The 27995-nt window shown below is 44.2% G+C and overlaps 1 protein-coding gene across 1 annotated transcript in view; it reads right to left on the bottom strand.

Moving 5' to 3' along the window:
- Positions 1–397: 397 nt before the first annotated feature.
- The window catches only part of LOC128893423 (uncharacterized), a 51886-nt gene continuing 24288 nt past the window's right edge, over positions 398–27995 (bottom strand). The window contains exon 4 of the mRNA XM_054154330.1: positions 398–510. Coding sequence (XP_054010305.1) covers positions 398–510 — 113 coding nt within the window. The remainder of the gene's footprint in view (positions 511–27995) is intronic.

Genomic DNA, 27995 nt, shown 5'->3' with positions numbered 1-27995 from the left:
ATAAAAAAAAAAAAGAAATCGAAAATAAAGAATAAAATTTGTTCATTTGAAGTTTCGTTCTCGAGAAAATCAGTTTTGAATATTCAGCGAGTACGCATACACGTAACTATGGTTTCGATGGATGGATCCCGATATGTATGTTTATACATATGACACTTATAAGTAGTATTTATATACATGACACTTATAAGTAGTACTCATATCATTAGTATCAAGATGATGTGCTGTATTACTCATTTCTGCCTACGGATTTAGAGTGAATTTAAAGTCTGTATCGAGATCCATCTATCTAGGCCATAGTTAAGTGTACCCGTACTCGCTTAATATTCAAAATCGATTTTATCGAAAACGAAACCTCAAATGAACAAATTTTATTTCTTATTTTCGATTTGTTTTTTCATATAGAATCGCCTCTTTCTCGCTCGTACCACCGATGCTGGGACACCCTGTATAAGTAATAATTAAGTGACTCACCGCTTCCTATAGCTTCCAACTCCTTCTTGACTTGAGCTGAAACAAACGAAAAGACGAGTTAAAAATTTCGTCATAGGTTAGATCATTAATCTTCGATAAATCCAGTTTATCTGAAGGCTGTTCAGAAATAGTAAAATATTAATAAAATAATAGTTCGAGGACCACTAGAATTTAATTGTTTTATGAGACAGTAAATATTGTAAAAATGTGTGTTAATTGGAATGATTGTTTGCTACCATTTATTACAGTAAATAATATGCAATTCCAGAGTGTACTTTGGATCGTAAACACTCGAGCTCAAGCAATTAAATTACCCCCTATACGAGAAACTATTAAAAATATCGATCAGTGCCTATCGGTATCTATGGGACACTCGTACATTCATTTATACTAAAAGGTATCCATTCAAATTATTCGACAATCAACGAAATAGGTCGAATACCCCACTGGGAGAAGCGATACACGATAGTAGGATAAAATGGCGTCTTGGTAAAAGTCTAACTGAGGGAGGTGTCGTATAAAATTTGAATGCTTAAGTCTACATAATTTATTATTATTCATTTATCAATTCGTTTTAATTTACGATTCCTTTTATATTCATTTCGATTTCATTTCAGTTTAATATTACATTATCGTGATTTCATTTTTAATTTCTTGTTTCATTTTTTTTATTTTAACATGAAGATATAAACTAATATTCTGGTTGTAGAAGGTAGGGGAGATAAAGTCAAAGTGTTATTGTTGACCTAATCTGGTACAGTCCAGAATCTATCAGATGTTAGAGCTATCTGTGCCTAAAACCGTTCCAACAACCAAAGTCTCAACCACATCTCCATTCAAACCTATCAAAACAAGAGTAGTGTAACTCCAAACCATGAATTACTTTAAAAAACTTAGGTTCTCAACCTTGTACAGTCAGAATTAATCAAACGTTGGGTCTACCCGTGCATGAGAACGTTCAAACAGCCAAAGTCTGAAACAAACCTCCATTCAAACGAACTAAAAACAAGAGTAGTGTAACTCCAAACCACGAGTTACTTTAAAAAGCCTAGATTCTCAACCTCGTACATTCAAAATCTATCAAATGTCAGACCTACGCGTGTCTGAAATCGTCCCAACAACCAAAGTCTCAAACAAACCTCCGTCCGAACCAACTGAAACGAGAGTACCGTCACTTCGAGCCATACACTACTTACAAAAAAAAAACGAAGCCAGAGCAGCGCCGTAGAGACGATACAAGATCAGATTTTCGTGGAAGCGGCTGGCCCGAAACTCGGGGATCGTTCAATTTGCACGAGCTCGATCGGCCATTTTCCGTCATCTAGCCGACCCCTCGCCACAGGAACGTCCATGCAATCTCCTCCATCGTTTCGGGAAGGGGTTGCGAGGTTCTGGAAGAAGGGGCCGCCGCGGAGGGTTCGTCTGTGACGTGAGGAGGGTCGGTGGCACGGAATTCCAAGCCCGTGGGGACGGCCAGCGAGATATCCGAGGATATTATCCCTCGGGAAGCCGTGTAATGAAACCGTTCCGGCACCCCCGTGGTATTATCCCCCCAGCAATATAAGCCGGGGTGAGCCGGACAAGGATATAGGTGGCTGATACGTGGCGCAGCTGCACCCTCCCCCCCCCCTCCCACCCCATCCCCTGGCCACCGCCACGCCCTCTTTTATATCTCGCTCCCTTACGACGACGGATAAGTGGAGGCGCAAGATACCCCGGCGTCAGCGAAAACCCGACGTCATCGTCATTAACGAATCCGCGTAATTGCCTCAGCCCTCCAAGAATCGAGCAGCCGCCATCTCGCAATCCTTTCATGGCTGGAGCAGCGGGTGCAATGGACGGACCCCTTGGGATGGGATGCCAGCCAGGAGACACTTGGGATGAAGTGTTCGCGATTGATATTCGGTCAACCGCGTTGCCTTCTCCATTCTTCTCGTGGTTTTTTATTGCCCGAGGAATGGTTGACGCACGCTTTTGGTAAGTGCACGGAGCAGGGGGTGGTTTTCGAGGGAATTTTTGTGGAGACTTTGGGTGGAGCTGTTACATTGTCACAGGGCTAGGAATGAGGTGAGACAACGTAAGAGAGGTAACTAGATTTTTATCATTATTATTGTTTCGTCTCTAGTTCGCGACAACCTGACATGTCTACTACTAATCTTTTAAATATTCTTCAACGTTCAACTCGCCCACTTACCATATTTGCATCGAAAAATTCTCCCTCCGTCCTCTCCGCTCTTGTTCCTCGATCAACAAAACGTCCACCTCCTTGCAGCCGACTCCCACAGCCACGCATCATACTGAATCAACAAAACAATCCGTCAATAAGCTCTCCCAGCGGTCCCCCGTTCCGTGAATCCTCCCGCAAGCCTTTCAATGCGCCCGGCACTCCTCGTCCAGGGAGAAAAAGTAAGTAGTAATTCCGCCCCCGCCGAACCTCGACGAAGAAAAGAAAGAAATTAATCTCCGAACGATTCGAGGGCGCTGAGCAACGGTACAAAAGGGGTCGCGGAAGGTGGAATCCTGCCGATGCGTATATAGAAACTCTTCCCTGGTCTTCGAAGAAGTCTCACAAGCCCGGGCGCGAGCAGTTCTCTCTTGTGCGGAGCGCTTTTTCCCTCTGTCGGCGGCCTTTGATGCTCCCAGCGCGCTAGTACAATGCGCGGATCGTGCTCGTGCGCGCATTGCGATTAGTATTTAATGCGCACATTGTAGAGGGGTCCCGTTTCCCGTATCAAGATGTGAGATGGCCCACCGTGGACCAGTTATTAGGCCCTCTGACAGGCCCATAATCCCCAGCGTACGAAAAATATAATGCCCGTTAACTCGGAGATCTTTTCAACCGGGCCCGCCCTGGGATATTTTCTTCTGTCTCTTTTTCTTTACTTCCTCCTTGCGCGAACCCCCTCCACCCCCCACTCCCACGCTATGGCCAGCACAGAGGGCTCTGGCTGGCAGGAGAGGGTGCTACTGGAACACGCGCGCGACCTTTCGAACGGGGATAAGTTTCGACTGATGACAATCTACGGACAGGATCAGGGAGAAGTCACGAGTCCGTGAAACACAGGGCACTTTTTTCCCTTTGTTTGCTACGAGTAGGGACGATTTCTTCCGATCACGTGGCCACTTCTGGGACTGCAGGGACACCTTTTCGGACTCTGGATTAGGTACGGTAAGGGATATTATTTTCAAGAGGTTCGCGAGGCTCGTGGTGCTTTTGGAATTTCTTGTGGAAATAGGGATATCGGAAAGGGAAGTTATTTATGGAAGTGGGGAAGTTAAAGTGTAGGGTATTTCTAAAGGAAAGGTGTTAAAATTGAAGTTACTTCAGTTCACTACTTTTGGAAATAGTAATTTTTTAAAAAGAAGTTATTTTTGAAAGGAAGCGAGTGAAAATGGGAGTTATGTCAGCAAAAAGACATGTTAAAGTTGAAGGTATGTTTGAAAGGTGACATGTTATAGTTGAGGTTATGTCTGACAGTGGTTGCATAGTAGTTGCAACGGTCTTGAACTTGCCATTGTTTCTAAAACTAAGAACACTGAATAAACCAACAACTAGTTCAAAAATAAATATAAATACACTAACCTATTCCAACTATTACACCACTTATCACTACATCACATCACTGCGTGCCCCACAAGTCACAGACCATCATCTGAATCTACCAATATCCTCCCTTTAAAATGTTCTCAACTCTCCCCTCTCCGAAAAGTCCCACTTTTCCTCTATCCAAAAAAAAAAAAAGAATCGTCCTGTGATCCGTTGAGAAAATTTCGCGCACCGTTCGTGAGTCGCAAGATGAGGAACAAAGCGTAAGGATGCTGGCAAAGTCTGAGCCCGCGCGAAGAGGGGGGCAGGAACGAAATAAAAAAAAAAAAAACACGTTGCAGAGGAGGAGGAAGAAGAAAACGAGAACGATATTCCCGCGGCACGTGCACGCGGTTAAAAAGGTTCGCCGCAGAGAAGTTTCGATGTGCCGGCGCGGGTTTCTGAAAGCGGAACCGGCTGTCGTGATACGGATCTGACCAATCATAAAAGCCGCATAATGGCCACTTATTCATCCATCCCGGTCGTGGAACGAACAAAGGCGGAAATTAGTCAGGTTCGGTATGCTTATTAATTGACTGACATTTCCGTCATATTATTGTACAATGAATCGAAAGCAGCCCGTAGAGCCCTCGAAACCCCCGCGGCCAGCCCTCCTCCTGCCCCTGGCCCGTTGATCGGGGGTTGCCATCATGCTCCGTGCAGCTTAAAACGCAGCTACCTTTCTGATCGCCATCGATGCCGATCCAAAAGATTCACGACTAATAACCACCCTTCTTCGTTCAAAAATAATACTTAATTCTGTTTACAGGGAAAGTAAACAAATCACTGAGGACTTATTAGATCCACGTTTCTTTTACCTAATCGTGTCGCGGTAAGGTGTATTCATCTTCACTGTATTTTTACTCGAGAATATTGAAACAGGATTTCTTGTTATTTTTATACTTTTCCAATTGGGAATTCAGTTTAAATACTTTGAATTCTACAAACATTTTGAATCCTAATTTTGTTTTATAATTAGAAACAGACAATATGCTTTTTGATTTTGCAGTAGGAAGAATAAATAGTACACAAAATTTGTTAGCATGTTTTCCACGAAAAAATTATACGGAATAGTCCACCTACAGTGTTCCCTACAATAATACAATTCATTATTTCATTCATTTATTTCAACCGATATCATTTACCACCCTTATCAATAATATGTTTCAATAATTTCGTCCTAGTCTGCTTCTGTACACGTGTCATCTTCAAGAGATAATCGATAAACAATATCTATATCGTAAAACGTTAATAAGCATCCACCAAATGATTTCAACCCACCAACCAACAAAATTCTTAAATGGCACACGAAATTTTTCCACTAAGGGTATATCTTTTGTTGTCCGCCAATTACCGAATCGAAAAAGTATGTCGCGCGAATAAAAAAAAATTCACCCTGATCGAAAACCATCCCGGCGAATGACGAACAAAATATCCCGGGAGCCCAGGAGGATCAAAAATGTCGCTCCACCGGCGATCGATCGCGTGAAACTACCCCTTCCATTTAAGAAACGTTCCAACTTTTTCGCGACTACGGTTCGATATCAATCTCCGCGCGAATAAAAGTAAGAAAGAAGCCGAACCATTCGGAGACAAACAGATCCCTTTGCCGGGAGCTCAGATTACCAACAGGAAGGAAGGAATAACCGACGAAAAGGGAGGAAAAAATGGCGGTACGTCGAAGATCCCTAAATGGCGAACGTCCGGCCGAATCGGTGGCTGCATAAGGAAATACTCAATATTTCTTTCCCTTCCATACAATGTTTTCAATGTTGCCTTGTTCGATGCTCTGAAATTACAATAATCGTTCTATTTTAATTATAAAATTCTATTCTATTTTAATTATAAAATGCATACGAGTCCGAGTATAACATAAAATCCTCTTAAAATAAAATTCAAGCCGAGGAAAAAGTTCGTAGAATTTGAAGAATGAGATCAAATTCACCGGCGAAAGGGGTTGTAGGAAAAGGGGGTTAAGAACCGTTGGGTTAAATGGGCGATCGTGGTCCTCGAAAAAGCAATGACAGTCGAAAATGCGATCGCTTTCGAAACGTGCGACGGGAATAAGAAGGTATAGGCGCTGATGGCGGGGCGGAGGGGAAAGGGGATGGAAGGAAAAGCGCATGTCTCAAGGGTGCTCGGTCGCGATTCCATCGCGAAGGACTCATCCTGGCCAAGCTTGAATGCTGCGGGCATTCAGAGCCCTTTTTTCCACGATAATTACACGCGAAGCCACTAATTACGGCTTTGCATGGCGCGCATCCACCGACAGGAGGAAATGGAAGAAGCCTGGAGGACGGGACGATGGAGGAGGGTTGAAGAATCGTTGGAGAACGAGCCACCGAGAGGTTGGAGATCGTCAAAACGCGGAAAATGGGACGGAAATTAAAATGCTGGTCGCTGGTACTTCGATTTTACTGAAAATTAATCACTTCTGGTCCCTCCTGTTCTTCGCCAACTTTAAATACAACGATGCTCTTAAAAACGAGCAATACCACGAAACGGGACACGTGGAATATTTATTCGCAAAGTTGAATGCTAATATCTCGAGGGAAACCATAATGGGGTAGAAAAGGAAAGAAGAATGTTACATACAAATTAAGAAGTTGAATGGTAATTTTTAAATTAAATAGAATTGAGAGGTAAAATCGTAATGGTTATTGCGTAAGTAAAAATCGACACGTTTAAATGAATCAGTTCTTACTGGTGAGCCTGTAAGGTATCTGGTTTTATTTATTTGTTGCTAACGAGTGATTAATTCACTTTTTCTAAATGGGTTATTTAAGCTACTTTCCTGGCACAAATCTGCTAACGTACTTTTACCTATAAAATGTTCCATCCGCCGAAAACGCACACCGGAAGTGCACTCAAATTGCATAATAACGGGTGGTCCACATTCAAAGCGCCGTAATTGCGCTTAATTTGCCTTTTCAATTTATACTGTCCTCAAACTACAGAGGTAAAACGTAGCAGCGCGAAACGTAGAATTACAGTTTAAAAAATATAGCTGAAAGCTGACAACTGTTCCTTAATTAAAAAATACGTTTTTAACAAAGGTAGGTCTATATTAGTTTCTTTTTTCAGAGAAGAATCAATATTCATTTAAAGCTAATCAAATTATGGTTGAGACTAGAAAATATATTCTCGAGCTCTGCTAATGACCCAACTTTCCTCTCTTTATACTTAACAGATTATTGTAAATTAAATGGGCATTTCGATCGATAGTAAGTACACCTTTGTGCTTTTATTATTCGCTAATAATTAAACACAATCTCAACCCAACCAACAAGAACACGATTTTCCACCGTTTTAATTTGCAACAAATAAAAAGCATTGACGAACGAAACGTTCACGTGGAGCGAGATTTACAAGCGGAACTATCGATTTCGTTTGAAACCGAGTCTCAATTACTCGGCTCGCCGCGACAATCATCGTCCCCTTTTAAAAAAATATGAAAACGCAGCCTCGAGGGAAGCCAACGGATAGGGGCATCCCTCCCCCCGATACTTTTATTCTTGATTCCAGTAATTAGAATATTAATCGCGAAGCATCCTTCAGCTCAGGCTCCTTCGTCCCCTCGATTATGCATTCCGTTTCGATCGGCTGCCAACCCCTATCTGCACGAAGGGGTCGCGGAGAGGACCTCTGTCTATTTTGTTTCCGTCGTGCGTGGCCCCCCCCCCCCCCCTCCTCAAGTAATGTCGCGAAAGGGGTTGTAAACTTCACTGAAGATCACCGACGCTTTAAACGTTTTCATTTCGCGGGCACTGTCCGTTTCATCACCCTCTGCGGGCACGAAGAGGGTGGCCGCGGAAAGGAGAGAAAAAATCGAAAAAATAAAGGGGGGGGGAGAGAAAAAGAAGGATAAGTGCAAGGGAGAAAGGGGTCGCCATGGCGTCCAACGGATCCCATTGCTGATTGGACGGTGGCAAGGGTACGCGTTTTTAGCCTCCCTTTGGATCTGCCCTCATTGTCATTTTAATTTCAATCCCCTCGGGGCCACAGGAGGGTGGGGCGAACGAAGGGTGGAGCGGGACCGAGAGTCTGCAGGACGCACGCACCCTTCGCAAGATTGGTTCGACGACTTGGTAACAATCGTCGATGCGGGGACCTTCTAACGGGTGTCCCGACGAACTTTTTTATTTTTGGAATCCCCAAAGTTCCCCAAAGGTGGATTCTGTGGAGTAACCCCTTCGACATTGCTGGAAAATGATTCGCTCGTTTATTTTATCTGGGTTAGGTCTGGGTTATTGATTGAATATAAATGATACTTTGATGATTCTTCAAGATATGTTTGAGAAGTTAGTACACTCTCCGGGTGACCAGGAAGCTTAAAACCTTGACAAGATATGCTTCTCAATTTGTTAGTGTAAACAATTCGACTTCATAGTACAACTCTCATGCTCAATCTTTAAGGGCCTGCTAAGAAATCGGTTGATCCAAGTTCCAAGGCGTTCTTCAGGTCCCTAAGAAGCTCGATATCCCCGCCCCCCCCTCCCGCGAACTTATAAATTCATCCCAAATAGCTAAAACGACTTAAACCTAAGTCCAATTTATAGACTACCCCATCTCTGATCTGAAGAGGACACCCCGAAGGTCCTCCGCGTCCACAAATTGAAATTCCACGGAAAGATCGCTCGGACCCGGTCCCGCGGTGTCCCCGGGGTGAGAAAAAAGGCCGCGGCAGGGCCGTTCACCGGCGAAATGAAACGAGCGCGGTTCATCCCTCAGCTTTTATTCGATTCGCGATGCGACAGCCGAGATAGCCGACACACAGCGGTGTTCATCCGGTCTTCCCTCATCCCCCGGAGCTGCCTCTGAAAGCTTTTTCTCCCCTTTCAGCCACCCCCTGAGAAAGGGAACGGGAGAAAGACACAGCCAGAGGGGGGCGAACGATGGAGACGACCGAGGGAGACGCGAGGGTGGCGTGGCAGCCGCGTAAGAAAGAGACGCGGAAGTAGCGAAAGAAGCGATGGGAGGTTGAAGACAGAGCGAGAGGGTGAGTCGGGGGAGTGAAAGAAGGAGGACGGCTGATGTTCCATCATGGGGAATGAAAATCAGGAACCCCCCCGGGGGCTCGGAATTAAAATGGCTGTCACACGCAACCGGGGGTTGTGCTCTTCCTGCGGAAAACCTCGGCGAGAGGAGGCGGCATGAAAAGAACCCCTTCCTTCCCTCCACGTTCCTACCCTCTTTCGTACTTCTGCCACATTTTTTTTCCCTCATTACCTTATCTGCCTCTTCATTCTTTCCATTTTTTTCCACCGGTTTTCTGCGTTTCCCTGCTTCCTTTTCTATGCCCCATCTCACGGTTGTCTGTTTCGGCGGTTCTTTTTTTTTTTTTTGTTCCTACGGCGATCGAGGTTTGGGGGAGGGGGGGGGGGGGTTGGTAAGTGAAAATTGCAATGTAGACGGCTCCTGCTTTGCCTCCGATTAATTTTTCTACGCACGAGTCGGGGGAAGTTCGTACAAATTGGGTACTTCGGGGGACCAAACCCTTCCAGCCGAAGTCTATTTTATGGGAGAATGAAAATACTTGTTTTTAGGAAGATACATATCTATAAAAATTATAACTTACAGTAAAACATTTAACCGAAGAATGTCAGATAATACAACACAATCGAATTCCTCAAATTAGTCAAGATATTAATGAAATATAACACGTTAAATAAATTATAATTAAATTGTAATCATTGACGTGGTTAAATAAAATAATTAAAAAAAAACATTATAATAATAAGGTAAATAGTCTCTACCAACAGTTGACTACTAACAAATTAACCAATAACATTTCTCACCCTTCCTTTCTTAGACACTCCTCAGAAAATAAAAACGTTGAAATCTAAAACGTATAAACCAGAGCTGTCCCACCTTTAATTTAAACTTCAATACAAAATTAGTAACTTACATTGTATACTAAACAAACACGAGATCCTATTACCATCTATCAGTATCATTATCAAGTCCAGTTATTATCAGTGATTAAGGTTCACGATTTGTTAATCCACCGAAATTCATTTCAATAAAAATTAGTCCATCGATATTTCCCTGCTTCAGAAACTCGCTGATATGGTCCCTCGAGTCGGAAAACCCGTGGTTAATTCGGAATCGAGAAATTTATAGAGCGTGTTCGTTTAGAAGAAAGTTTCGAGCACGATGAAATGCTGCTCGCAATCGGATGCGACACGCATTAGAGTACAGCGTCAAATACGGGAAGGAAGAATGCATTTTTCCTTGAAAATGGTTCCAGCGACGTGATACGACTACTTGTATCTGTTTCGTAGCACTCACACGAAAGCTCGATTCGCTGGATCTCGATGTACCATTTTCCACGCTGCGCTGGACGATTTGGATCAACGTGCAGGAAATGAAGTGAACGGGAAACGCTCCTTCGGTATTAGAACAATATTTTTTTAATCGTTCGAGTGGGTACACATAAAGGGAGAGGAAATTGTTTTACTTCGTTATTTTACGAATTGGAAATACCTCCCGTTTCGTATAATACTTTGATAATTATTAGAAATGAAAATAAAAACGACAAAAAGAGAAACAAAAACAAGAGAAAGTAAGAAAGAAAATGGATTGCTGTTATAGGATACCCAAATTCCAGTAATGTGCGAATATTACTTTGCAAGAATTCAAGGAACCCAAAGTTGAAATTATATATGTCGGAAGAGCGTTATCGATCGTCGAATCGAGAATCGAATAAAGGGACGAATCGAGTTCAAACGGAGGAACGAGAGTTGCGAGGCACGAGGCTGACAGAGCTACCTTCTGTACAGTATTTCGTGAAACCAAACCGAGCGCAGTCGCGTTACAGTTAATTGGAAATCAACTGTGATAGCGTTCATCCCGTCCAAACGGTATGGAAGTGGAAATCATTGACTTCAGCGAGCGTGGAATAATTGCGTTCTGTAATAATTGACGCTCGGGGTCAAGAAATTTGCTGACCAATTGTCGCATCTTTGTTAACAATTAAACATATCACAAGTAATAATAATAGTAACAGTAGAATAATATATAGGAGTAACAATAATTGAATAATAATCGAGAATTAACAATAGAATTCCCGTTGGTACCAACTAGATGTGAAAATCGCCACCTAACCCCCTTTCAAGTCTCGACTCACCCTCGATAGATGAAAAAGAGTTTCCCCGAGACAAAGATGCGTGTAAAAAAAAAAAAAATGGGAGAATATCTAAAAAAACGAGGAAATGATTCGAGCCTCTCGCAACGGCGCGACCTTTCTTCGCTGCGATGCTAGACGAGGGGTTAATCCCCCTTAGCCGGAGGATGGTTAGGCGAACGCACGCGAAAATTGCGCCCTTTTTGCGCGAGGCTGCCTTTTTCCCGGGCGTATCCGGCGCGCGATATCACGCTGCGCGGCCGTCTTTTCTTCCCATTACCCGCCAGCGTCCCTCCGCCCCCACGGAACCCACCCCCTAAGCGGGGTCTCGCGGTAGCTGAGCGTCGTCGCCAGCATGCAGCGTCGTCATCCACCCCTGGCCTCGCCGACTCATCGGGGGCGTCTAATAATGTCGCCAGCCAGGCGTTCCATCGTTCCAACCCTCTTGGTTCGTCCACCCCCGCCTCCCAATGGCGCATGGGGCCGAAGGGTGGCGACGAGATAAAGCGTGGAAGACGAACGGAGAGGAAAACAGACGGTGGCGCGAGTAGACGGGTGGTCGGGGTGACGGGACAGGTGAAAATGTGAACAGAGAGAAAATACGGTGCCCGAGGGGGTGGGACAGGGTGAAAGGACGAGAGACAGAAGGGGGAGCGCGGGAGGGAGACGGAGAGAAGAGACTGCACCATCTCTGCCGCCGACAAAATGAGCCTCGCCAGCCACCGTCCTCCGCCAACCTCCACCCCCTCCCTCCTCCTCCCCGCGCAACCCTTCCAATCCCACCCCCACCCACCCCCTTTGCAACCCTCAACGATGCAGCCGCGGGAAAAGCAGCGAGAAAACGATTCGCGCCACCGGCAGCGGCTCTCTGTCTAGAGGGAAACTTTTCCACCGGGATGCCAACTTGTCCTGCGATTGTTTCGTTCCTTTCTTTCAACTCCTCTACCTCTCCGCCCGATGCCGTTTTTCCCATCCCCTTTGGGGGCCCCTTTCTTTGTTTGATGCTATGCTGCCGTTTCTCGTAGGCGACTGCACTCGGCTAGGGGTTCTCCGTGAAAATTTTCGACTGATTTTTGGACGATTTTTATAGCGGATGGAGGATTGAGGGGGTTGGCGAAGGGTGGTCGAGTCAGGACCATGTCAGTACGATGTTTTTACGTCTAATGAAATGGTTTTGGAAGACGAAAAGTGCTTCTTGGTTATTGTGAACTGTTGATGAAATTAAGGGATGATGAAGGGAGTATATGAAAATTAAATGGTATGCAAGTTGGGGGATTTATGGTGCTTCGAAAACGTAAAATGTGAATGTAACGAGTCTGTAATGGGTGAAATGAATAGGGAATTAGTATGGAATGTATGTGGGAATAGTGAACAATGGGTGTAATGTACGTGAAATGTGTGCTTGATGTGGATGCGTCGAAAATGTGTAGAACGAGTCTCGAATGAATGTGGAATATGTGAAAGTCCTAGAAGTGGGGAATGCATGGAATATTAATGGAACAAGTGTGAAATATCTGTGAAAATAGTGGAGTAATACATGAATTGTATGAGGAATGTGTGGAATGAGTGCCTGATGTGGATGGAATGCGTCGAAAATGTGTGGAATGAGCCTCGAATGAATATTAAGTATGTGAAAGCCCTGGAAGTGGGTAATGCGTGGAATAACTATGGAAGGAATGTGAAATGAGCGTGGTGCGCATGTAAAGAGGTTAGAAAAGGATCGAAACGGAGCGAAACGCGGGAAGGTTAGTGGATGGATGGAAGCACAACGAAACGAAAAGGTGCGAAGTTTGCGAGCCACGTTCTCGAAACACGAGCGGCGCGAACTCGCTAACGCGCAGTAAATCGCAGGACGCGGGGATCCTTTATTTAGTTTCTCATTAATTATTGCCGCTCGTCGCGGAAACGCGCGCTCTTTCGCCGCTCCACGCATACGCGTGGACCGTTGGTTGACACAGGGTCCGGGGGCGGTGAGGGTACGGCGAGGGTGTAGGGGGTTGGGGGTTGGTTACACACAAGTATCCACTACACCCATCTGCGCAGCGTGTCACCGCCAGGGTACAACAAGGCTGAAACCCTCCCCCCCGACACTGTGACAGGGTAGTAAGGTCCGTCCGTTGCTGTCAATATCAGGAAGCCTGGTTCACGTGTACAGGGTGTTTCGTTTATCACAACCACGGTAAATATCTTTATCAACAGAATAAAAATCGAAATGATTATTGCAGGATGAGTTTAAGTCATAATTTCTCTGATTTCGTAATATTTAGGAAATGACAACCCCATCATAGTTTACGCTTGACACTCATTTCTATGAAAACTTTCTCCACGAATAAATTTTTAGCTCCACACCCATCAAAAATTCTGACATTTTCTTTCTTTTATTCCACTCGGTCCACATATAAATTTTAAATAAACTGCGAAAATAATCTTTTACAGTACAGAAATATTTCTTCTACCCTTTTCATTCTGAAGGTACAACTCCGTTTTCGATCAACGATATCGTCGAGATTGTTTACTTCGCCGACATGAAAAAAAGTATTTTCCGTATTACGAAGGCACGGTAAGTGAACGAGGAAACGATCGACTGGGTCGACTCGACCGTTTAGTCGGAATAAATTCCCCAAAAATGCTTGCTTCTCGTAGAAAAGAAAGCGACTACCCCCCTTGAATTCCGCGAATTCTTTGAAAGGATCCCATTCGTCCTCGGGTCCTTTGCTTCCCGTGATTCTATCAGAAAACTAACAAGGAGGGCGGAGAACGGGATCGTAGCTGGCTAGAACGAGAAACAATTTCGACGACGGGGATACAGGAGTCGGCGAACCACGAACAAAGTTACTCTTTGATCGCTATCACCGAAATCGAATCGCTTTGTTCGCCATTGCACGTGTCTACTCCAGGATATTGCTACTCGATGGCCGTGCGCGATCCCCGAGATTATATTTCGCGGGGCGAGAACGAACGATGTAGAAGTCAAAATATAGTCAAACCCCCCCCCCTCCCCTCCCTCCCCCCCGCGTTGGACACTGGGATAGAGCTGGCGGGAACGTGCGTTGTTCCTCGGGGTGATATTTATTTTCCGGCATTTTTCGTGTAACTGAAAATGTCGCGAGGCCCTTTTTACAATTAATTCTTTTCTACCGAATAAAGTTTGATTTCTAAGTTATTATAACACTACAAGGTAGAAATAACCAGTGGAATTGTGAATAAATATAAGTTTCAAATATTCGGCGAAAAAGACTACTAAATAACAAATATGTACATCGTGAGTAAATATTGGGGGGCCCTTTAAATTTTTTTTTTAGCGAATTGCGTTCAGTTTTAAAATTATTCTGACACTATGAAGAAATCTTTATAACTGTATAAATAAATATTTTGGCCTCGAGTATACAACATTTATTTACGTTTAGTTTTTTGGACACAAACGCATAATTTGCATTTTACATCTCGTTAAGCGGACTGAAATCTAAGTAGCCACGGTGTAATGAACGCGAAGTTCGTTTATTCGCGTTTTAATTATTCCCCGCATCCTGTTCGCTACCCCGAATAAATATGTACACCCTTAAAAATCCGCAAGAAAGAAATTCGTTACGTTATTCTGTATCTTGTTACGCTCATTACGGCGGAGTATAGCGAAAGTCAGTTACCCGTTGGTCGTTTGAAAACATTAACCGGTGTACACAATAGCTAAACTTAATTAATGGGAAATCGTAATCCGATTATCGACGATTAAATTTTCTCGTTTTTCATTATCATAAACAAACTGTTTTCCTCCTATCACATTAATTTTCGCCACTGCTGCGATTAACGAAGTAATTCTCCTCTGGCATGGTCAGTTTTTATATTTCAATCGCGTTTCATTCCCATTTTGTCAGTCGCTTCTCCTATAATTCCTGTTTTTAATTTAAGTCCACGCTCTTTTATAGCACAATGAATTCCCATCATTTTAATAAAATCTCATTCATTAAATCCGGCTTAATCGCTCCGCGAATTTCGTCCATTCACGGTTCATTTATTACTCTTCTCCCATTCGATTCGTCCTCTCTACGAAAAATAAAAACCGTAGATAAAAATTCCGGAGATCCGTCTGAGAAAATTCTAGGGAATGTTTTCTCCTGGTAAACGAACGCTTTTCTTCTCTTTTTTCCGTAGCGATTATACCTGCCAGTTCTCCGCCGTTCTGCAGGCGCGTTATAAGTAATATAACTTTATGATAAATAATAAAAAGAAAGCATTAAATAATTGAAGTTGCACCAGTCGATAAATTATGAATTGAGAATAAAGTCAATGTCGGAAGCGAATCATAGGAAATGGGAGACAAACAATGTCGCTATTTGATTGCACCCTTAGCAACCCCCAAAAAGAAAAAATGATTGAGAACATCATTGAGAAGAAAGCGATCTAAATATGGAAATGAACTTCATAGATCATCACAGATAGATTAGTTAGTTAACTAAAATGGATATTAATCCCCAGAAGAAGACCCAAAAACGAAAAAAATCCACCTTTGAGAGCCTCAACTCTCAAAACGATGAAAATTGAACGAAAATGAAGTTGGAATCTACATGTACCCCCAGAAGAAGTTGCTGGTGGACAGCAACAGCCATCAACCCCCGGCGTCCACCAAAAATCCTCCATGTCTCGTCTCGGCTCGAAGCGGCGTCGCGCGGAAGAGGTCCGCGCAAACCGAAGAAGAAAGGGCACGCGGGGGTGAGGGCGAGCCGCCAGGGGAGGACGGAATTTCGTAAATCGAGTTGGCCTTCCCGTGGAGGGTGTCGGTGCGTCTGTCCACCATATTGATCGCGGAGGCACCCCGACTGCCTGTACACCCACCTGTACAGCCTCCGCCACACGCACGCACACACGCGTACGAGGGACCGCGTCTCTTGCATGTACGCTGATCGATGCACCCACACGCGAGCCTGTCCACCCTCCGCGACCCTCTCTGGGGCGCGCATAACGTATAATACATGTAGGTGTATGTACGGTACCGAGGGAGGCACAAGCAGAAGTACATAGAGATCCGTTACAGGACCGGGTTTAGGGGTGGCTTTCACCCTACGGTCCAGAGGGGGGCTGTCGGGGTGGTGTGCTGGGAAGGAGGGTGAGCCGAGAGGGTTGGCGGCTGCTGCGGGCGTGGGCGAGGGGGTGGCGGCCACGGCAGGGGGGTGGGGAGGTGGAGGGGGTGAGGGGGATCGGCTAGAAAGGAGGGAGATGAGGGACTCGGGTGGCGTTGGAGCCGACACTCACGGGTGCCGGCGTTTCCATGGCTACCACCACCCTCGCTGTGAACAAGCCCTCCACGTCATATTGGCATAGTATATTCCCCGCACCATAAAGCCAAATAATCTACCGAGTGATCCAATCTGAGGGGCCACGATGGTCGCACAGCTGCGATGCGCCGCGCTCGGCACTCGATAGCGGAACTTTCGAAATGAACCGACGCCACCCAGGCTACAATAAGGCTCCTCCAAGGGTGACTGGCTCCTTCCCTCGGTCCGCCTCGTCGCGTTTCAACCATCCAGGGCTAGGTGGAAACGGGCGGGCGACGTCTGAGGCTTCGGGGTGTGTGTCGTCCTTCTGGAACGTTGCTCAGACGGTTCCGTCTGCGTTTATGCTAGTTCCAGGACCACCAGGACGTCGATTCGTGTACTTAACGACAGGCTGCGCTCGCTCGCTTGTTCTCATCGGTTGATGGGTGTTACGACGTGGTACGATGTTGAGCATGGATCTCGACCACCATATTTGAAACGCGATCTCCTGTATTTCAGGTTCTGTGATGATTATTGGTCGTTAGGATTTCAAAGACGTAGTGATATCGAGGTGGCCAATGACAACCTGTATTTTTTTAGTAATTTGTCACCCTGACAAAGGTCAATTGTTGTCGGTTAACAGAAACAGACATACTGCTTTAGGTGTACTGTGGATAAGACATGTAATTTGATAGAAGAACAACGATAACATTTCTTGGCTGTTGAACATCGTCGTATCGATAAATTGTAATGTCCATCAGGTTGAGATTCATGCACATGAATTTATTGTAATGTCCATCAGATTGAGACTTACGTATATAAATTTATTATGTTGGACGTTAGGTTGCAAAACATGGTGATTTCACCTAACAAAATGACAAACAAATTCAGGGACAGAATTAATTTCCACATCTAATTTGTTTACGTCGACTGTTGTTGGTTATTGAGATGAGTGTACTGTTTTAAGTGGAATCTGATCGTCATGTTCATTCTTCTGTTACTGAAATAAACTGACCGCCTCGGGGTAACTTTTCGCGAATCGTTGAGTTACATTTGTTTCCTTTCCACTCTTCAGCATCCATTTTTTTTTTCACTCGCCATACTACTCGACAGAAATGCACGCTGCGATGGCTGCAGGCGGTGGCGATTCGACGCCATCACGCGAAGGGAATTACGAATTTATTCGCCGAGCTAGAATTTTATTTATTATTCTAAGTGGGCTCAATTTCTTCGCAATTTCGCGATTAAATTAAATCTCATTTGTGTGTGACACACAAAATTCCCTATTCAAGTGAAAATTTAGTCGAATAAAAAGTTATTCGAGTGGAACTTAAACAAAGTTTATACCACAAACAATTTTCTTCAAATAAATCTGTTATACTCAAGTGATTATTATTCTGATTGATTATTTACTTCTAAATAAGAATGTATTCGAACAAAGCCAGCTCCGATACTTTTTTTGACTACTGTTTGTCGCGCAGGAATTTACCAAACCGGAAGTCGATAGTTCGAAACGCAACACGCGGAGCTGTAACGTATTTTCCTGGTAACAGGTCGCGTTAACGCGCGAATTGAGTTCATCACAAAAGTTTTTAATTAATTACGCGCTCCATTCCGCGGTGGTTAATTCGATATAATTAGCAATCGTTGCTATCCAATTTACGACGGATCATCGGAAAATTCTTGACTCGTCGCGGATTATTCGTGTAATCAAGGAGCGCGTAAACCGAGATCGAAAAGCACCCAACAGTTTAGTAACTGTTACATTTTCCGACACGATTTCCATTTGCTAAACCACACGAGCTGACATTACGATAAATAGAGCACTTTTTAACCTTTGAGTAAGTATGGAAATTGCTAATTTGGAAGGTTTTATTTGTAATAATAATTAATAATAAACCCATATTATTCCCGTATTGGGCATATTTTAATTTATCGAAGCTGTTAGCGAAACATCTCGATTATATAAATTTGCGGTACCATCGATAGACGTTTCAATAAGGAATATTTTTTTCTCTCTGTTGTATCCATTTCACCGACTGAATCTTTTATTTCGCTTACTCGCACGAAGCTGCGAGTTTGCAAAATATTGTAAAAGCCACGACCACTGTTTACAAGGGTCGGTCTCTCTGTGGTCCGGCGTCGTAAATAAAGTCATAATTTATACTGTCGATGGCTCTCCATCGTTGCAATACCCTGCCTTTTTTTTCTGGAATTTTTTCCACTGCGCGAATCGACGAATTTCTTTAAAAACTCGATCGTTTACTGTTCGTTTCACGTATTCGAACGATGTTTTTCATTTTAAGCACTGCCCGTGGGCCAAAGAAATTTATACAGATTCATTAATGAAAAATTCAGGAAGACCGATTTACATTTAACGATTGGAAATCGTCGATTCTTTTGAATGGTACTTCGGTTAAACAAAAGCGTGGAATACATGGATACAATGGCTCGTATCGAAAGAAGTCGAAAAGTGCCGAAGCACTTTGCAATCTGAAGCCTCGTTGCTTAGATATAAGCAATTAAAGTTTACTGGCGTGACTCTTGACGCGCGCCATTTTGTATCCCTATCAGCTGATCGCGCTGCGCATACGTCAGTGCGCACGCGACCACGCACGTGACAATTTTAATTGCCTCGATAACAAAGCCTGCTATTACGAAATGAAAAGGGACTTTTCGATCCATTTCTGTACGATGAATCGCTCTTGAAGATGGTAATAGTTTGTGGAAATAGTCACGGAACTCACCTTGAAGTAAATGGAAGTAAATAAAATTGGAAACAAACTATCGATGAGCGGTAGAAAGGATGCTCCAAAATGGACTCCTCGTCGTCGATTCTCATACAAAATTCGTCACGGTCTAATAAATCTCCACGGTAGGGAGCGGGGTGTCCCGCGTGGAAGAGCAATTAATAATGCTCCGACGGAATTATATCGACGGCAGAGCGGGGCTCAGGTGTGCAAACAAGCCCGCGGCCGAAATTACCGAAAACTCTCGGTTGCACCAGGATTTAATCTCTCGCCTACGGCCGATTGCCTTTGCTCTGCGAGTGCATACCTTGTCGCCGACGGCAACGCGGCTAACCCCCACGAAAAATACATGAACACTGGGGGGGAAAAAAACAAAAGAGGGAAATGTTGCGCTTCGTTTCGAAAAAGAAACGTTTTCTGTGCCTCGGGTACGAAACTTTAATGAAAAAGAAAAAAATTCTGTAGCAGGGTTGTACTAGTCCGTGCGATTGACAGAAATAGGGAATTTTGAATTAGATCTATATGAGAAAGGTTCATATATGCAGTCGGAAACCTAAATAAAAAGTAACAGGGAGGAGAGCACACTTCATGATTTTACAACGAAGTATGGCGGATCTGTAAACACTATATACGCAAATATTTGCCATGAACTATACACCAAACGAAACCCAACGGCACCCAGACCTTGTCCCTTTCCAGATACGTTTTGTTTCGATCGACAACAAATGCCAGCGCACAGGCAACTTCACCTCCACTTTTTTAGTATCGAAACAAATTTTTTTATTTTCTTTTTCGATACACAAAAATAGTTTTTCGATATTTTTTTTTTTTATCCCATTAACTACCAAATTCCCGTGTGGTGCTCCGGATTGTTTTTGTTTGTGTCTATACCCCCTAGGTGACGCTGGGGTTGCCTTTTTCAAAAATCACGAAAATCTCGCGAAAAAATTGCACGTAGGAGGAGGTTAAGGAGGATCGATCCACGGAGACGGGGGTTAAGTGAAATTAAAAAATCGCGAGGTACCGGCTCCCAGGCGGATTTCCTTTGCAGGCAAAGTCAGGTAAGGGAGCGACAGTTGGCCCTTTGAAATTCGAATTGTTCGCCAAGCGGCGAGTGAGCAAGCGTTTCGTCGGCTTCTCCGGTTTCAACCGTCTAACCGCTTTCAGCACACTTCGGGCTGAACACCGTGCGACAATAAAACACATGAAGAAGAACAAAAAAATGTAAAATAAATGCTAGGACCGCTTCCTTTCTGGAGCATTGCCGACACGAGATCAACGGGACCACGGCTGATGACGTTCCGTGGAAAGACGGACGAACTTGCTCCTGACCGAGCTGGAAAAGTCATCGGTTACAAAACGTAACTCGGACTTGACACTTGATTTGCAGGGAGCCTGTTTATACGTCGATATTATCGATTTCTGCGAATATAGAAAATTCTTTTTTAAACTGCAGGCTGTTTCTAAAGTATTAATACAGACCTAACCTGATTCAATTGATCAGCGTGAAACTGTGTTTTCGTGGACTTGTAAGTGACTATCACCTCACCGGGTAAAGTCGATCTTCCGACGGTGTCAAGCAGTAAACTAAATCTGAAGAATTTAGTGCTTGATCGGGGTCAACAAGATACAAATAAACGTGAATTTATTAAAGAAGTAGAATTGTAAATGATAGTGGTACTTCTGTCCCGGTCTTCGAAGAATACTGTTACCACAGAAACTGATCGATGATCGTAATCTTGCAGACCATTCTCTCTGGAGATCTATTATTTCCCCGACAACAGTATTTACGTGAGATTTCATCGACGATTGCGAGCGAAACTCAATACTTCTTCCGAAATGCCCAAAAATGAATAGAGTATTGTATCGGGGTTTGCGTTACTGTTCCTGTGATACACAATTGACGAATGTCTGCTGTATCTTCTATATCGGACACTTCCTAGACAGTTCAATTCTTGTCATTCCGGTTAGGGTGGTTCCGTGCCTCGACTAAAAGAATTCAAAACACCAAATAACCGAGGTAGCTTCGCGATCCACAATCAAACTACTACAAAGTTCCATTTCAGGTCTTCTAAAGTACCAACCCCCAAAAAATAACAACAATGAAAAACAGTGCAAGACCACGCTTCGTAATTAAGCAGTAAAATTACTCGAAAAATCCTGCTGACTGAATGACCGAATGTGCCGGTGAAAGTCCACGGGAATAGAGACGATAGCAAGTCCTCCTTCCTTCGAAGGGAAAACGGCGGGAAAACAAAAGGGGGGGGACCCAGGATACTCGAAAGCCTCGTGACTCGGCGAACCAAAACATCCCGTATATACCGGAGGCCACTCGCTGGCAAACAAAGTTACACGTCGGTTAGTCCACGCGTGCGGCCACTCCGCGTCCATCCAGCTTTAAACCGTTCACGGTGTGCAATTAATTCCACACATGGAAATTCAATCGAGGGTGCAAAGGGACAGGGCAGTTAATAGGGCGGGCTGCAGCTACTTCCACACGCACGTGTCCGCCGCGTACACACTCGCTCGCGGCTCGACACAGCCGCGCAGGGGGGATGAAGGAGAGGGAGAGAGGGGGGGGTGAACCACCGGGAAACATAAGGGATCTGATAGGCTTCATAGAGTGCCGCGAGGCTTTGATTGGTCAACCGGCGCGTGCACACGCGCGCACATGCTCGCACACGGCTAGTTGCATTGCTAATTCCCAGCTTCGGGGCTTAACCTATCCCCCGTGCTCGTTCTGCTTGCCCCTGTCCATCTGGCCGTCGTGTTCGATCGCGTCCTTATCGCGTTAAGTCCATTTACGCGTGCAACGCGCGCCATAAACATCGCGCAACGGAACGATCAATTACGCGTATACGCGGAACATGGCCGTGCTCGTCGAAATGTCGGACGAGTGTACGACACGACTAGGACACTGTTCTTCGGTATGTTTCAGCGGTTTGCAATCGCAGCTGCAGGATTGATCGAGGGATTCTTTGTTGGTTGATATTCAGATGTGTTGTATATCCTTTATTTATAGAAACTTGGGGGTGGTCGATTGATCTACTTCTGCGAGTAAGGTGATTGATACTGTTTGAAAGTAGAGAAACATGAGTCAGGTACAAATTGATGTTGCAATATTGTTATGAATTCTTGAATATATCTATTTCAGTGGTTTATCATGGCTTTTACAGGACTGGTGAGGGTAGGCTTCTTTGTTGGTTGATGTTTGATTCAATTGCATGTCCTTTAGTCGTAGAAAATTGGGGTACAATATTATCATATTGCCATGATTCTTGAATATATCTATTTCAGTGGTTTATCGTGGCTTTTGCAGGAGTGGTGAGGGTATGTTTCTTTGTTGATTCATGTTTGATTGAATTACATGTCCTTTAGTCGTAAAAAATTAGGGTACCATATTACCATATTGCCAATATTCCCAATATTGCCAACATTTCCAACGTTGCCGATATTGCCATGACTCTTGAATATATCTGTTTCAGTGGTTTGTCATAGCTTTTGCAGGATCGGTCGAGGGAATCTAGGTTCTTTGTTTGTTGCCTGATGTTTGACTGGATTGTACGTCCTGTATTCTTATAAAATTGGGTATTGCTTTGATTGCGTTCGAGATACGTGAAATGAAATCACCTTCTTCAGTCCTTCGCTGATCGGAATTAGGATTGCAAACGAATCTTCAGCTGGTTCAGTCCTACCTCGAAAATAATCACAACTATCCGCTCCTTGCTCCCAAAGCATTTGACATCTCCGCGTAAAAACCCTCTCAAAAAGTACCTCCGTTAAAATCCCACCTGTGTCCAGCCACCCAGGAGGTCAATCAAGCCGCTAATCGTCCGTCCAGGGACAATCGAGTGCAAAGTTCGTCCGGGGGTCTCCGTAACAATCCATGGTGTACAAACTTGGCGACTCCCTCGCGAGGCGCTTAAGAAAGCTCGCGATCGGAGAACAACAATGCCCGGGGACGTGGACGGGGAAAGGTTAGAGGTCATTCAAACAAAAGCCCTCAGGCCTCCGTCGATGAGAGCATTGGGCTCTCCGGGTACTCGTCGATCAGTGTTCCTCGCAATCTTCCACGGTGGACGGGGGGGGGGAGGGGGGGGGGGAGAGGCCGCAAAGAAGCCAAGGATTTCCTTCTTCTCGCGACTTCCGCGTTGGCTGGTTCCAGAGTGCCGGGAGGCAGCGAAGAAGAGTCCTCCTCCTCTAGTTTCTAGTGAAGTGGCTCGACTAACAAGTTACTGCTAACAAGCAACCAGCTTTCTCGACTCCTTTTCTCCGCTGCTACCGCCCGCGTTTCTTTTTTTTTTTCTTGCTACCTTCGCTTCACGGAGACCGCCGCGAAGGAAACAAGCGGCCATCGCGATAATAGGGACTCTGGTAAGTATCAGTCGGGACAGCAGGCGCAAACAAACCCCCTGGCAAATGACGGACGACCATTACTCCCGCCAAGACCTCGAGTGCTAGCGTGACCTCGTTCCTCTCGCTGGATGGACACCAACTCTGAGACCCAGATCTTTCTTCAGGAATTATTTGTCTGAGCTTACTCGTCATCGATGACTCGCTGTGGTAGATTGTGCGCGAACGAGTCCTAAGTAATCCGTAGAAATTAAATTTGGGAAGACGAATCTCTAGGTACAAAATTCTCACTTTAGGTTCAGGAGAGAACGAAAAATGAAAATAATTCACAGAGAAATGAACCGTAGGTCGTTCATCACAGGACGGAATTCGTCGTTGACATTTATTACATTTAAAAATCTATCTCTACCTTACACCCAATTAAATGCCCTGAATTACCTTGTCGCATCTACGCGAATAAAAATAGTGCTCCACGGGAAGCAACTAATTTCTTCATAATTTTGTACTGTTTGCAGTATTGTGTTTCGTAGTAATTTTTTGTTCCTGATGGCTGTATAGGTTGAAAGGGGTGAGTCGCGTACTTTTGACGTCGAGTGTACAGCACTTACGCGGCGAATATGGGCACCATGAGTGTAGAAACCCCCTAGAGGGTTGACGATCAGGGTAAATATGGCCACTGTAATGGCGTCCACGCGACATTTTACTCTTTGACGCGCCGCACGCTTTTACCAAAGGGATACCGTCGCTTCCTATTTTGCGAAACTGAGGCAGTGGATTCAATTTATCGCTCGCGGAACCCATCAGCGCAGGGAAAATAAGAAAAACGAAAAATATCGGTATATTATACGCTGGTACCCTTTGCGACAAACGCCACTCAATTTATATCGGTTCGACGAAAAAAGGAACGTGAATATACTCCTGTAAAACTAACCACGTTTTATCACACAGGGTGAACCCCTTTAATCAATGAAAAATAAGGATAATAATTACTGTTAACGTAGAAACAACTGTATGGTATCAATATTTAGTTATATCATTACTGTACAAAACATGGAAATTGTATAGATGAAACTTTGTAAAAGATTTCAAAGGCTACATTAATAATAATAAAAAAAAATTATTATTAGGCTATTGCATTTCTATAAAATAAACAGTATTTATTATCATCTTTAATTCAAACATTTTCAACAGATATTTTAAATAAGTTATTTGTATAATTATTTGTATTTCTAGTGGTGCCCAGAAATGATTACTAAAATAAAGTTGACCTAAAACAAGAGGAAACGCGATAAAAGCGTATCGAAATTGTAAAAACTCGTCGAAAAAATATGATTTCTCCGTCAACGTTTCACGCGACACATTGACCGATTCAGTTTATATTTCATTTCATTTCTTTTTTTTTTTTTTAATCCACGCATTTTTCAGTTTCAACAAAGTTTGATCATGTTAAAACTGTGATATTCTATGTCCCCGTGCGCGCGATGGACTTTGTTTACACCAATCGACCGCACGATTTCATTTCTATCGGTGACTTATTTTAACGCAACCGCGGTAACCTTTTTTCGTTTACATGAAAATTATTCTAAAAGAACTGTCAAATAAGTATCGCAGTTCTAGTATCGTTCTTCTTTAATTGCGACACTAATTCGTTCTTCTTTAATATTTTAAATGGAACGTTTACTAGATTTACGGAGTTAGTTAGTTTTTACATTACTTGTTATTTAGTGACCTCGTTTACGGTTATTACTTGCAGTACGACCTGCAGCACATTGGAATAAAGTAATTGGAATAACAGTGTCCAACAAGGCTATATTTAGACTGCGGATTTTATACGTTTATGGCGTATAGTAATATATTCAACATACATAAAATAAATGTATATTGAATATATTCTAGAATTAATATAATTTTCTTTATGTTTACCACGTATTTATCATGTTAGTTTGGACCATAATGCATACAATCTCCAGTCTAGTTATAATTCTTCTTCGATTGCTGCCTATAACCTGACTTCAGTAACCATAATCCTTCCACAAACAACAGTAGCAGTAACTCGTCTCCTATCGTTCAACATAACCCTATATCTCTCAGAAACGTCGATTCTTCTTTCCTCTGTAACTACAACACTTTTCCTCCGAGCGACCACAACTCTCCCCGTATGGAGACCTTTCCCGTCGTCTGGAGCAAGTCGCTGGTCCGATCATCCGCCGATCCTGGCTCCCATCGGAGGAAACCCTTCGTCCCGTTTAAAAAACACACCACTTCCATCCCTTTATTGGCCCGATAAACGGCCGAGGAAACCCTGGCGGCGGAGATCGGCTCTATCCAATTAGAAAAACGGGATCTCTGGATCGATCCCTCCGACCCCAGGGCGGCCGCGGGATACACAGAGAGAAACGCTGGTAACCTGTCTCGGGAAGGGTGAGTCGGATCGCAAGGAGCCTCCAGAGAGAAAGGAGGACCCGGAGAGAAAGGGAGGACCCAGCAGAAGCGACGGATGGGAAAAAAAGAGAGAGGAAGAGACAAGGTCCTGTAGGATCCTCCGCAGCCTGACCCCCCCCCCTCCCCCTCCCCCCCGCAGCTCTTCCAGTGCCCCTCGCGGAAACGAAAACCTCGGGAACGGACAAAGAACAAAAGGGGGACGAGGCTTGCTTCCTTCATAAAAGCACAAAAGTACATCTTTCTCGAGAGCGGAGGCCCCCTTCTGTCTCCGTCTCTGTCTCGCCTCGAGACGAGAAAAGGGGAGGATGCCCCACGCGCGCGGATATCTGTTCGGTAAACAGACGGACGAACGGACAGATGGACAGACAATGATGCTCATCGTTCGATGGACAAAAGCGTCTATTGCGTAAACACTCGAGGAGGAGGACCTGACCCGGTGGGGGCCCCGGGGCACAATACCTCGGGAACCGGGAAAGAGGTCGAACCCTGGAGCAACTTTTTACTGTAGATTAGCGGGATAACCCCGGAGAATCGCGGCCGTCGTGGCCCCGTTCTCTACGGCCGCTTTTTTCCGTTTCCGTCGCGATCGATCTCGATACGATTCACTCGCGACAGATCTCGGAGGAAACGCCCGAGTCCGATTACCATCGTCGATCCCAGCGGAGAACGATCTGCGGTTTCCAAACGATTTCTGGGAATTGGGAGAGAAGCGGGTGGTCGGGAGCTAATGGCGCGTGGGAGTGCGATTTCGGATGCGTAAGTGATCGGGGATCGGGCGAAATTTGGACCTCGTCTGGGGGGTTTGAGGAGCTGAAGGTTGGGAATTGTTTTTTAAACAAGTGGTATGTTTTATGGTCAGTTCCATAAGTAGTGGTTCCCTCTATGTTTACCGAAAAATTTTGTCCAAATTAAACGATAGGTGTGACGTTTTCCTGATTAAACTTTACGTATGTATATGTTTATAATGAATAGACTGCGAATCTTTATGCATTTATAGAAAATTTGAGTGTGCAAGAACCTACAAACTGCAAGCAATATGCAAGAATATTAAAAGGATTGAAAGTAAAGATCATGTTATAATATTTGCAGAATAAAATCAATTTCTATTTAGATTCAATTTTTGTAAGGACGTTCGCGAACATTTTATTTTGCATAAAGATCCACAGTCTAACAATGAAACATTATATAATCAATCATTTAATGTATACAAATTTCTTCAATATTTACGAATACAAAATACGAATATTTATAGATTGTATTTTTGTTTGAGACTGGAAAGAAGAAGGCTGAAAGCGAAACAAGAGTGAACTAGTTAATAATTGAGAAGAATGTTTCAGTGTAATAACTACGGCTGTATAGTTGAAGCACTAAAAGAAATACCAGACACAAGACTTGCCACCCACAATTTCGTCACGTGTAGCATGCGAGCCTACGAAGTCAGAAGTCTTCAATCTTAATTTACTCCATTATAATCTTCTTCGAACCAGACGGACAAGTCGCGAATAATCTTCCAGGTCCCTTCTGAATACCAGCTGTTAATTTAGCTACGGGAAGATAAACGAAAAATTCTCGCGCAGCCCTTTTCCTACGTCGAATGAAAGCCTTTGGATGCTACGAAACAGTCGGTTTGGCGAGAGTAGGCTGGTGTCGCGATCGTCCTGAGAGTCACCCCGAACGTGCACGTGGAACGGAATTAAGAACGATCAAAAGCTGGCCCCGTATGTTTAATTAAAGGAATTAGACGCGATGCGATATAGCGACGGCGGGATTACGGTGTATACACGTAATGGAGAAGAGGGATACGCGTCTCGGGTGTCCCACGGGACGTTTCGTCCAGATTTCCCACCGACCAATGGTTAGTCCTGCAGGGGTGGGATCGTAAGTCGACGAAATGAATTTCGTTGCCCACGGGGAGCAAATTAACCGTTTGCACTCGAGCCAGTGATGGCTCCTCTTCGTTTCAGGGTTGATATTATTACTCAGATTTATAAGGAATCAATTTGAATGAAACTCGT

The sequence above is a fragment of the Hylaeus anthracinus genome, unplaced genomic scaffold, assembly GCF_026225885.1.
Source record: "Hylaeus anthracinus isolate JK02 unplaced genomic scaffold, UHH_iyHylAnth1.0_haploid 27493, whole genome shotgun sequence".
Classification (NCBI taxonomy): domain Eukaryota; kingdom Metazoa; phylum Arthropoda; class Insecta; order Hymenoptera; family Colletidae; genus Hylaeus; species Hylaeus anthracinus.
Note: the sequence above shows the minus strand (reverse complement) of the source record. Positions and strands in the feature narration are given on the sequence as shown.